At 44.8% G+C, this 13,429-nt stretch overlaps 1 protein-coding gene across 1 annotated transcript in view; it reads right to left on the bottom strand.

The window, feature by feature from the left end:
• Positions 1–631: 631 nt before the first annotated feature.
• Positions 632–13,429, bottom strand: part of SAMD12 (sterile alpha motif domain containing 12) — a 272,160-nt gene continuing 259,362 nt past the window's right edge. The window contains exon 5 of the mRNA XM_075550542.1: positions 632–798. Within this exon, the coding sequence (XP_075406657.1) occupies positions 632–798 (167 nt within the window). The remainder of the gene's footprint in view (positions 799–13,429) is intronic.

Here is a 13,429-nt window from a genome sequence, read left to right as displayed (position 1 = left end):
CAGTGGATTTCCAAGACTGTAATTCTTTACGGGAGTAGAAAACCTTGTCTTTCTCTCTCAGACCAACTGGCGGTTTTGACCTGCTGACCTGCAGTTTGCAGCACATGTAACCACTCCGCCACCAGGGCTCCTAGGAGAACCCTCTCTGGGTGCAGTCGCATCCTGATCTGTGTGGTCTCTGGGGGTGTGCAGTAGACCACCTGTTTAGACGTCTGGGGTCATGCTGAAGATTGCCCAATTCTGTTTGCTCAGCCACTGCGCATGCTTGTTATGAAAATGAGAAGTCAGGGGAGAGAAGTGGCTTTTAGAATAGCAGCTGACCTTGAACGACATAGTAGGTTTGAACAGCGAGGTCCACTTAGTGGGTGGGGGGATACGCCCATAAGAGGGTCCGGGCCATTCAAGCCGGAGTTGCTCAAGGGTCGATGGTAAGTTCTATGCAGATTTTCCACTGGAGGTTGGCACCTCCGACCCTTGTATTGTTCATGGGTCCACTGTGTATGTATGTTGTCTTTTTTGGGGGTCCTTTTTACATACAAAAAATACTTCAGAGAAACACAACCAAATGCCCCCTAACACTGCACTGTCATGACAGGGAGGCAGCCCTTCCTCCGCCCCATTGCCCCTCCTGTTACCCACGAGGACGCTGCGGGATACCTTGTGTGAGTAACTGTAGGTTTCTGACTTCTTCTCGCACCTTCAGCTGGAGCACCTGTTGTAAGATGTGCTGCCGGAGGTTCTCCTGGCCAATCCCCATCCGCTCGAGCTTTTTGTCGGTCAGTCTCAGCAGGGCTCGCCCTGTGCAGTTTCAGGAAATGAAGGGAAAGGCAAGTGAACAACGGTTGGCGAAGGAGCTCCAGCCTGGCTCTGGCTAATCCCCCAGCGCCGATGTCGTGTCCTCCAGACACAGACCACAGAGCGCAGAGGGCTTGCCCTTATTCTTGCTGTCAGGAAGGCAGGTGCTGGGTAAGGGCAGTTTAAAAGAGAACCCCATTAAAAAAATCTAATATACAATCCTGGACTGAGTCACCCATTGAGATCTATCCTGCAAATTTTCAACCTGGGTCACAGATTGCATGTCTCCATAGAAACAGTGCTCTTCCTAGGGATCTGGGTTCCCAGGTGGCCCCCAGGAGCCCAGGCTATTGACAGTCCCATGGATTTCATTTTTAATCCATAGGATTCCAACTCGCCTTTGGCACCACTAACAACAGGCAGAGAGTTTCTATGTCTACCTGGCAGAAATGATGCCCAATCCCAGTCACTGGCTATCATAGGCTGAATCATGTTCCCCCCAAATTATGTGTCAAAGTAGCTGGGTCATGATTCTCAGTGGTTTGGAAGCTCTGCAATGTCAACATTCTCAGGGATGTGATCTAATGTGATCAGCCAACCAATTGTGAGGGGACTCAGTAGAATATAACACCCTTAGTACTCAGGTCACAGTCCCAATCAGATTATGGGGAGTCTCCCTAAATGGAGAGGTACCTGCCTATCGCCAAGAAATAAGAGCATTGAACAGAGCGAGTCCTTTGGACCTGAGGCCCCTGTGCTTAGAACCTCCTAGATCCAGGGGAAGATTGATGCCAAGACACATGGAGATCTCCAAGGGATTCTGGGCTCATAGATTCTGGAAAGGGATAAGGGCTTTCTCTCAGAGTCAAAAGAGAGGAAACCTTTCCATAGAGCTGGCACTTTGAATTCTGATTAGCCTCCTCAATTGTGAAATCATTAATTAGTTTGCTAAAGCAATCCACTCATGGTATTTCTCTGATAGCAGCCCCAGAGAACTAAAAATGTGGTATTAGAACAATAGAGCAATGCTTTAATAAACATCTAAAATGTCGAAGTAGTTTTGGAATTGGAAAATGTGCTTAATAGTAAATGCCTCAGCTGCCTTGAAGAATCTATTGGTAGAATTATGATTGTGGAAGGCAATTCTGATAAGGACTCAGAAGGAAATGTGGGGGGCTGTAGCTCACAGATGGTACAGATGGCAAGAAGCAGTGGCAAAGAAACAATGGCAGCTGAACCAAAGGACTAATGCCAGGCAGCATGGGAGATGGCCCACTGAGCAAAAGCTTCCTTAAGCCTCAGGCAGGAGGCTTTCTGGAAGAGTGGGCTGTCTCTGGGCACTTGTCCATAAAACTGACTTGGCCAATCCATGGAGCAAGAGAACAAAGTGCCTTCAAGGCTACGGTTACTGGAGGAGTAGGGCACCTCTGGCCATTTTGCTGTAGAAATAGAGCTCAGTGACACCTGCCAATGTAGGGATGAAGCTGGGCCAACCCAAGAGGCCTGAGATTCTGAGAAACTAGAGAGCAGAAACTGAAAGGACAAGGAGCCTGGGAGGCTGCGCTGCCTCGGTTTCTAAGGTAGCACCCAAACCTCTGGGATCTCAGAGTGTGGTGCTATGACTTCCTGGCCTTCAAAGCATCACACCTTCAGCCACCCGGTTCTACAGTAGATGCCACTCGTGGGTGCCCAGGGATGGGACCAGATCCACAACTCAAAGTGGGAGCTGCCACGCACTCAGTTTGACTTAGAGAATGGGCTGCAGAGTTACCATCGCTGTGGGCCTAAAGAGGTGGAGCTGAAACCATAGTCAAGAGGCTTCCACTCAAAATCTTGAGACTCCAGAGTCTGGAGGGCAAGGCCATTGCCCAGATGGTTTCAGGGGACAAAGGATACTCTCAAATCCTGAGAGCGAATGTAAATGGCTCTGTCAAAATCTTTTACTTGCTTTGGGTGAGTTATTCTTACTTTCTGCCTTTCCAATCTCACATTTGTAATGGAAATATCCACCTTGTGCCTGTTCCACGACTGTACTTTGGAAGCAGAGACTTTGTATTCTAGATTTCAGAAGTTCAGAGATGAAGAGGAATTTAGCCCCGGATGGAATTTGGGCTTGGAGTTTATTTGAGATTTAGGGGATGATGGGATGGGATGGGTGTGTTTTGCACAGGCAAGGACATACAGTTGGGAGGACAGAAGAGTGTAATGTCGTGGATTGAATGGTCTCCCCTACAATTTATGTATCAAATTGGTGGGGCCAATTTGTCAAGGGCTTGTCATTTGGCAGGCATGTAATGATGTCATCAGCCAGTTAATTGTAAGGGGATAAGGGTGTGGTGCAACACCCTAGGGAGAGTGATCTAGGGGGAGTTTCCAGGGAGTGTGGCCTACATCTCCTTTTATCATGTGAGAGACAAAGGGTAGAGCAATGAGCAGAGAAAGGGACAAATTGACCACCAAGAAAGAAGAGTCATGAGCTGACCTGGTGTCTCTGTACTGAGAATTTTCTAGACCCAGGGGAAGATTGACGCCAAGACACATGGAGATCTGCAAGGATCACTGGAACTTCAGATATTATAAGGAGACACAGACTTGCCCCAAGAATCAACGAGAGTCTTCCCCTGGAGCATTTGCCTTGAATTTGGACTCCTGGTCTTCTGAACTGAGAGATTTAAAAAAGTCTGTTCGTTAAAGCAATCCAACTTTGGTATTTCCGTTGTAGTTGTAGTAGCACCAGGTAACTAGGCCACTGGCCTAGAGCAGGGGTTCCCGTTGGACTAAGGGTCAGAGCAGTTAGGAACAAAAGACATCCAAAGAACATCGGAACACAGGACTTAGCATGTGATTGCTGGTGGTGTACAGACCCCCTGGATCTGGCCAGCCTCTCTCTCCTGGCTTCCTTTCACTTCATTTTTTTCCTCCCATAGAGGCCTGGATGTTTTCCTTCGTGCTATTGATTTCTATCAAATTTCCAAAACTCCCTTGCTCAGAAATAAGCATACCATACTTCTAATCTAAGGACAATGGCAGCTGTTAAATGCCTGTATTACAGCCCTGACCTCTTCCTGCTCCCAAACCCCAGTCCCCACACCTGCACACCTTTTTCTCATTTTGATTTATGGAAACTAGCAGCCAGCATGTGATGAGGCTAAGTCTTCCGGTACACAGTCACAGGGCAGGAATCGCTGTCAGTGAGTTGAGTCTGATGGCGAAGAGAATGCGACACTGTCCAGTCCTGTGCCATCCTCACAATTTCTGGCGAGCTCGAGTACATCATCGTAACTGCCATGCCGCTCCATTTCAGGGCACGTGTCCTTTGCTCTGGACGCCCTTGACGTCACAAAAAATGATGCCTTCTCCCAGGAATTCAGCCCTCCTAATGATGCTAAGCAGGCAAGTTGGACCGTGTCCTGTTGTGATCCATAAGGTACCCATTGCATTGGTTTTGGAAGTAGATTATCAAGTCTTTCTTCCTACCCAGTCTTGGTCTGGACGTTCTGCTGAAACCTGTTCATCCCGGTTGACCCTGCTGATATTTGTCAGACCAGTGGTTTAGGTTCAGCATCTTGGGGATACTCAAGCCATCACCATATGACAAACAACGGTGAGCCTGAATCGAGCCACCGTCTTTTCAATTGTTTCGTCAATATGCTGGGTGAGATAAAAGCCTACTGAAGTCGAACTGGTGTTTTTGAACTGTGGTGTTGGCAAACAAAACAAAACAAAACAAAACAAAACAAAACATTGATGATACCACAGACTGCCAGAAGAATGAGAAAATCAGTCTTGGAAGAAACAAAACCAGAAGGAAGAATGACAAGGCTTCGGCTAACTTACTCTGGATACAGCATCAGGAAGAAACTCTCTAGAAAAGGGCATCGTGATCGGAATAGCAAGGGAATGGTGAAAATAATGGAAACCTTCAAGGAGATGGTTTGACAAAATAGCTAAAGCAATGGGCTCAAATAGACCAAAGATCATGAGGATGGTCCAGGGCTGGGCAGCTTTTTGTTCTGTTGTATGTGCAGGTCACCATGAATTGGAATATCCCAACTATAATGAACATCAAGAACTTCATCAGTTAGGGCTTTTGTGAATTAAAAAAAATCCTTATAAATGTTTATTCTCCACTGTGCTTTTCATATTCTAAAGCACTCTCTAATTTCCTTGTCTATTATGTTTATCTGCTTTTTGACTCTTATGTCCCCTGCATATTGTAAGCTCCATGGGGATTCACTGACATTTTCCAAGCACATAGACTCAGTGGATATTTACTAAATTAATGGTGAACGTGTGACCCAAATAGAGCAGATTAGAGGTCACAACCAGAATTGTTATGGCTGGTAAGAGGTACTTCTCTTTCTTTCTTAGATTATGTCCCAAAGGACGATATAAGCATAGAGTTGCTGTCAGCAGCTGTTTTTGCCACCATACGGAGAGAATTTGCTAGAGAATGAAGCCAACGGCAGTGAAAAATGGAGCTGAGAAAAAGAAAAAGAGATGGGCAGGAAGGAGAGAGAGAAAAAGATCAGACAACATTATTTGATTTCTGGAAAACAACCTTGCCTGAAGCTGGATCCCCTTGGATCTCTCCACTATCAAAGTCAATAACTTTCCAGGGAGGGAATGGGCTAATAACTAGGTGAGTTAATTTCCTCCACTTATACCCAAGAGAAACCTGGCTTACAGACCCAAGCTTACTTGCAATTCCCAGTTGAGTATTCCTGCCTGTTTCAAGATAGCTCATCACAGTGCACTGAAAGAGCGATGGATGCCAGTTCATAGTGATTTACTTTCAGAAGTTTCGTTGTTGGCAAACTTTAGTATTTTAATTATTTCTTATACACTATTTGGAATGCACCTTACATTTCTGTAATACTTGATGCACATGGGGAATCTTCTTATATAATTAAAGCAGTTGTCACTAATTCCAGTGCTCTTGTTGTCAGGAGGGTAGCGTACTGTGTGAAGGAGGCTGAAAGGGGCCTGTAGGATTAATGGGTCACAGTGGTCTGGACAGCTTGCTGTTTTATCTAAAATGGGCAATTCCACCCCAGTTTTCCTGTGGTGGTACATAGGAGGTGTGTTGCTCTCTTTTCTATTTTTCAGTTAGGAACAGCCTGAATATCCAGATGTTTTAGGAAAATTCCCAATTTACATCTTCCCAAGTTTTCCCAACTGAGGAGAACCAAGAAAACCATGTGCCCAGGTCAAATTTACCCACAAGTTGCCACTGTCAACACCTGGCATTTCATCCTCCCTCCCCCAGGTCCCTCCAACTTTCATTGGAAAGGAATTGCGGCAGCCTGGCCTTCAGGGGTTCAACTGACTTCAGGAATGGATGACTAAGTTCTGCCACTCCATTCTTGACTGGCTATTTTAAATTAATGGCCAACGGGGAGGCGTGAATGTAAGGACTTGTCTGAATTGGCTTTCTTATTTTTATTTTTTATAACCCAGAGTTGTGTTGCAAATATGTCTTTTTAAGTAACTCCCAACTCAACGCCCAATTTCCTAAAGGTGATTGCGAATCACCCAAGAGCAGAGCCAGCAAGCACTGCAAGGGCAGCCAACCCATTGCCTCATTTCCTGGCAAGAATGCAGGCAAAACCTTCCAAGACCAGCATGTCCCCTCTCGCTTGTACCTGAGAGCAGAGCACACTGCCAGACGTGGTCACTCCCTAGGTTACACTGAGCATGAGTAATAGTGAGTCGAAGGTTCCTTCTCTGTGTGGAGGAAGAGAAGGGTTAATGGAAATTTGCACGTTGCTTACTGTAATTTACTGTACTGGTGGGAAGTGTAATATTGATTTCTTTTCTTTTTTCTTTTCACCAGTCTTGGGTAAAAGACCATTTTAGACACTATAGTTTTTACAGTTGAATATATTCAGCTGCTGATGATGTTGAGAGAAGAAAATTGGAATAGCATTAATTCCCACCTGCACTATAAATTCAGAATGAGATTATATTATAATTCTTTTCAAACAGAAAATGCGACTCTGCTTTCTTTTTCTGGCCTCCAAGAAGGCCTACGCCGCTCCCAGACAGTAAATTAAAGGTTAACTACTTTTACACTGCTGGTAGTATACACAGAGTTACCAACTCCCCTCCAAAAATTAATTAAAAAACAAACAAACCCTAAAACGCGTTGGTTGGGGATTTTGTTTGGGTTCTGGGGAAGCTTCTGTAATGACTTCTCTTGTACCTCAGAGCCGATTTCTCAAGCAAAGAAGTCTCGTACAAACATCACAGAGACTACTGCCAATGATTTATGAGATCATAAAGCACCTGCAAGGTCTTTTCTGTCGTTGATAGGTACAGCAAGCTCTTGGTGCATTTCCTTCTATTTGTCAGCATCTGCATGCATTGTCTTGGGATTCTCTGTTAATCGAGTGTTGCCAGGTGTGCGACCCACCACGCAAGAGGCAACTCCTCACCTTTATTACTGAGACGCCACTGTGAGACCTGTTGACAAACCTGCCTCCTCCTGGATACTCTCCTCTTGGCCATGACCACCAAATCTGCCGAGCATTCCCAGGCAGTGAGAGCAGCACTGCGGAGACGCTGGCTTCTACCTGGGAATTCATTGCAGCCAGTGACCCTTTGCCAAGGTAGAGAAAGTTTATCAAAAGTTCCCAAGTGGCTTTGACTTTCCCTTCCTGGCCCCTAAGGATTTGTTTTTATTCTTTTTCTTGCGTGAACTGTGACATGTTTAACTTTATTAATACCAAGGGACCTATTGCGGGCAGAAAACCAGCTATCATGAGTGGATATGGTCCCGCTTTCGATGAGTTGAGCAGAGGGGAAGTAAACAGTGCTGCTGCCTTCCTGGCCCTTAAGCCGATCACTGATGCAAGACCAGCAAGCATCACCTGGCTAAGAAACAATGCCCTGACCAACTTGGGGCAATGACCATGGGCCATGATGAATATTAGGAGCCAACCCCCCAACCTTAGTGCCATCAAGTCCATTCGGCCTCACGCCTAGAGGGCAGGGTAGAAATGCCCTCATGGGTTTCTGTGGTCGCGTTGTTAGGTGTCCTTGAACTGGCTCCGGCTCATAATAACTCGACGTACAACAGAATGAGACATGCCCTGTCCCACGCCACCCTCACAACGGTTCCCATGCTCACAGTGGCAGCCACTGTGCCAATCTGCCTGCTTTAGGGCCTTCCCCCTTGTAGCCGTCCCTCTACGTTACCAAGCACGGTCTCTTTATTCCAGGGACTCATCTCTTCTGATAACATGTGTGAAGATTGTGAAGGATTTTGTCTTACTTGGCTCTGAGATCAATGCTCATGGAAGCAGTGGTCAAGAGACCCAATGACACACTGGGTCAGTCTGTTGTACAAGATCTCTTTAAAGAGTTCAAAAGCAAGGATGTTACTCTGAGGACTAAGGTAACCTGACCCAAGCCATGATATTTTTTTTAGTCACCTCATATGAGTGTGAGAGTTGGACACTGAATAGGGAAATCCAAGGAGAATTGATGAGTTAGTTACTCATCATGTTAGCAAAGGGGAGTACGACTAGCCCTAACAATAGGCCAAATGGCTGTAGGTTAAAGGATGCTCCCTTGAATCAGATGCTTGGGTGTCAATTCCATCCACCACTATACAGCACCTTAAGCCATTTATGTAACCTGGTCTAAATCTCCATCTTCTCCTCTTAATAAGGGGGATAAAGGGATTATGGATTGAATTACATCTTCATAAAAAAAAAGTAGGTAGGTGGAGGTCTTAGCCTCTGTCTCTTTGAATGGGACCCTGTCTGGACACAGGGTCTTTGAAGATATTACCAGTTGCTATGAGTTCATATGGGTGTAGGGTGGGCCCTCATCCTATCGACTGGAGTTCTTATAAAAGATAAGAAAATGTACAGAGGTGGCAAGATAGAAAAAGAAGGCCGTGTGTTGCTGCAGCCATAAGCCCAGGGATGTGGGAGATTTCAGAAGCTAGGACAGATACATGGAAAGGCATCTCTTTCAAAGTCACAGAAGGAATCAATGATGTTGGCACCTTAATCTTGGACTCTCAGTTTCCAGAACTGTGAGACAAGGCATTTCTGTTCTTAGAAAACACCCATTTTGTAGTAATTTTGTTATGTCCCCTTTCAAAAATTAATACAGTCTTACATAGTCTGTCAAGGAAAGAGCTATGAAAATGAAATGAGCTGATACACAGAAGGCCCTTCATGCAGTGTCTGGCACATATTCAGCTCTCAGTAGAAGTTAGCAAGGGGGGATGATAGCAATCAGTCCTCATCTTGAGGGCCAGCACAGACGAGTCAATGGCTACCTTTGTCACCCTTCTCTCCACACTTGAAATGGATAGCACACGAGTGCTGATTTATAATCACAAACAGCCACACCAACGCTTATAGAACACAGTCCTCCGGTCACCGTGACTGCTCTCAACCCTCTGCTCAATGGTCCGGAGCACTTAGCTAGTCTTATTTTTCTTCCTATAATTCCAACCTGACAGGACATGTAACTCGGCTATTTTAAAGGAATTCTCAAGCTGAGTTCTCTGGAGGACTCCAAGTTGAAATGAGACGTTTTAAGAGTTACTTGTAAAGAAAGCAGAGCAATGGTACTTGAGTTTTCGCCAACAACTACAGATCTTTCTCCAGTCATGCACTGGAGGCTGTATTCTGGAACCGAAACACTATGTGCAAGGGCTCTCCAACTGCTTTGTTCATTGTGGGTGTAAACAAACACACACTACCACGGATAATCGACTCTATAACCAATCATAAGTAATCATAACTTCCTCCTTTACGCTGAAGGAAACGAATCTCAAAATTAATAGGAACCTAATAGAACTAATAAAAATAAAACCATAGAACTAGCAGCACTCGTTATTATTGATTAATTTGTATGGGCCATCACTGTGCTGAGATTGTTACGTGTGCTACTTAATTCTGACACTGACAAGTAAGAAACCCGAAGACAAAAGGAGGCTCTTCGTTATAATCCAGTTAGATTTGACTATAAAATATATCGGCTCCATATTAGTTCAATCACCCTAATAATAGTGTAATAACATACATTAATCTTCTGTATTCTGCAATAACCTGAAATTGGAATGAAAGACTTGAGCTTGAGCCTTGGTGTCTGTATACGCCAGCCCCGTGAGTTTCAGTCGTTTACTTGATTCCACTGAGCCACAGTGTTTTCATCTGTGAGATGGAAACATCGCTTAACACCTCAGAGGCCAGGTCAGCAGAAGCATCATACAAACTCAGAGATTTTGTGATTTCCTCCGAGTGTCATGGGCAGCCAGGAGAACGTCTGACAAAGCAGGATCACGATGCACTGGTATTTGAAAGCTCTCACCCATGCCACCTTTAAGCAATAGTCTCCGATGAGGGTGAGGCCTATCCTGAAGCAGAGAAATGAGAAGACTGGAGCTTTCAGCTGGGCAGAGCTGTTTAGTGGCCCAGTAGGAGCAGCAGGGACTTATGCCGAGGAGACAGTTCACATATAGAATTAAAAGGACTTGACAGATTAGATTGGGGGAGGGTGGGTGGACTATCTGGCCTGAGGGCAATAACTCACTGCCATTGAGTCAATGTGACTCATAGCGACCCCTGTCTGTCACTGTTTATGGGAGTAGAAAACCCAGTCATTCTCCCTTGGAGCAGCTGGTGGTTTCTAACTGCCAACCATGCCGATTGCAGTCCATTACACAGGCCCACTACACACCAGGGCCCGAGGACTCTATAAGGCCTGTGAAGTCATTAATACCAGATTATCTCACATAGCTGACCAAAGAGAAGCAGTGCCGGCCATCGCATTAGGGGTGGGTTAATGCAATGGTTGACCACTATGGCCCTTTCATGATGCTTTAAATATCCATTGACCATTGGCAGAAAAAAAGGTTCCCCACCCCTGGTTTAGATAATAAGTAAATCCATAGCTGTTGAGTTAACTCTGAGTGAGAACCAGCCTATAAGGCAGAGCAGAACTCTGTCTCAATGTACTTTGGAAACAATTATTTTAAAAAAAGAAGACATTTTTTTGGAAGATACTTCACATATTATACAATATAATTGTTCAATTGTACTTAAAGGAGATGTGTGCTCATCACCACATCAATTTCAGAACACTTTCTTCTCACACTCATTGTTGTTCGCTCCTTATTAACACCCCCCCCCCCCCCGCTATACCTCTAGATAATTGTGAATCTAAGTTACCGACTTTTCAGATTTATGTGCCCTGGATTTCATATACAGAAAACCATATACAACCAAAACAGGAAAAAAGCAAGCAAGCAAACAAACAACAACAACTTGCCAAGCCAGAAAATCCTCAACAGAAAAGAAAGCAGAAAATATTGAAAACTGAAACAACTTTAAATGGGGAGATCAAATGATGAGGCATGGCATTTTAATGTAACGACAGCTGTCATAACCGACTTTACAGTACTCTCGGTCTAACCGCAAGTCAATCACATGCCTGGGGTGTGATGAGAGGGAAGTCACAGGAGGCTTAGTCCATGTGCGAACTGTGAAAGTGGACTTTGGGCTTCCACTGTCAACCAGAGCCTTATACAAACCAGGCGTTTACAATTTAAGCTCTGATACCATTCCCTCCTGTGCATATGAATTTTAGCATTTAAAATCCTTGGACAAACAGGCTGGTGTGCTTCTCATATGTGGACTTGGTTGATGCCTCACTTATATGGCTTCTTGTTTGAAGATGTCTTTAAGATTCCAGATGCTATTAACCTCTGCTAGCTGGGCACCATCTGGTTTCTTCACTACACTTTGGTATCCCACCCGTATTTCCAGTGTATTCTCCCTTGGGTTCTATTCAAGTATTGTAATGCATTGCTTTTCCAGATGGGAGATTGCTCCACCCACCAACATAGGTGTAATCACCTTCTCTGAGACATATAGTTCCCCTCACCCCATCTTGACTTGAATGGCCATTAAAGTTCACTTATTAATCTCCCGGGAGTGTCTGTTGATTTGGGGTGACCTTAACACAATGGAATGATCTTCTCTCCCCATAGTTGGAGAAACTGCCCCCCAGCTGAAGTGAGATCCCTTCTGTCGAAGTGAATTGTAAGCTGCACATAGAAAGGGTGATATGTGGTTCATGGGCACCAGGCAGGCTCTCTATCTCATTGCTTGGGAAACTGGGTTAAAAGGTTCCATGACCTAAGAGCCGAAATCTGCCTTCACCTTGGTGCTTCTCCTTGTAGCAGTGGACTCGTGGAAAATGTGTCCTTTTGTGACTGACTAACTTCACATAGCAGACTGGTTTCCAGGTTCATCCATGCCAGAAGGTGTTTCATGATGTCCTCACTGCTTTTGGGGAATTCAGAGTATTCCACCATGTGTATGTACCTGAGTCTGTTTTGTCCATTCTTCCAGTAATGTAATTTTGGGCTCTTTCCAGCTTTTTGCTATTGGGAGCGGTGCTGCAATGAACACGGGAGATCACAGGACAGTTCATGTTCTGTAGCTAATGTCTTTGAGGTATCTGCCTAGTAAAAGTATTGCTGGATTATATGGCATTTCTATTGTTGCTTTAGGTAGTGTCACTCATGCTCCACAGTGGTTGGATATATTTAAAAGCTGAAATAGTTAAGGTTTACTCTGCCAACCTGGCTGACAAACACGTGTGGCAGAGAGTTAAATTACTCAGTGAGCCTTGTCTTTTTACTTCTCAGGTATCTTGCTTTCTGATGGTTGGACTAGGGTGCAGCTGCCTTAGCCAGTTCCCTGCTTCAGCTTGCAAGGCTCATTTCCTTCAATACATCCCTGAGGAGAAGCCACATGGACCTACCTCGATGCAGCCCTGGGTGCTGGAGCAGCCGTGTGGAGACCCCTGCTAGCACCGAGATGACTACAGTCTCACTGATAAACCTTCCTCCTGCAGTCGACATTATTGTGTATGTTTTGTGACATTGAGGAGGACTTTGTAGGTTGGTGTTGGGCATATGGGCTAATGTTGGACTTATGGGCTTGGACAGCACTGGGCTGGGATGCTTTCTTAATGTACACTTGACCTTTATATAAAACTCTCTCTTGTACATATGAGTTTCTGTGGATTTGTTTCTCTAATGCACCCAGACTAACTCACAAGGCCCCTCATCAGAGTATAATAAGTTTCAATTTCTTCCCATTGCTTCCACCATTTATTCTTTGTGGTTGTTGTTTTTAATTGGGAGATTGTTGTGTCTTTAAGGTGATATTTCATCATTGCTTTGATTTGCATCTCTGGATGGCTAGTGATCAAGAGAATCACAGTTTATATTCAGCATGACGTGCCTTGCATGATTTCCTCTTTTGGCTCTGAAGCACACACATCTCAAAATTGAAAGGAAACTAATAGAAATCAGAAAATAAAATCATAGAACTAGTAGCAATCATGATCATTTATTGGTGAATTTGCACGGACCATTACTGCACTGAGAATGTTACATGAATTATTTAATTCTCATAGTGACAGGTGAATAAATAAGAGCATCGCCGTGCGCTTACAACATAACTGACATAATTCTCACTCCCTTTCCATATGTTCACCTCAGTCACAGAACAATTCTATAAACACGGCTCGCATCTGGGCTATTTCAGAGAGCTCCAATCTTCTCTTGCCCATCCATCCTGCAGAGACAGCACAG

The sequence above is a fragment of the Tenrec ecaudatus genome, chromosome 5 (assembly GCF_050624435.1).
Source record: "Tenrec ecaudatus isolate mTenEca1 chromosome 5, mTenEca1.hap1, whole genome shotgun sequence".
NCBI lineage: Eukaryota > Metazoa > Chordata > Mammalia > Afrosoricida > Tenrecidae > Tenrec > Tenrec ecaudatus.
This window is presented reverse-complemented; position numbering and strand designations above follow the sequence as displayed.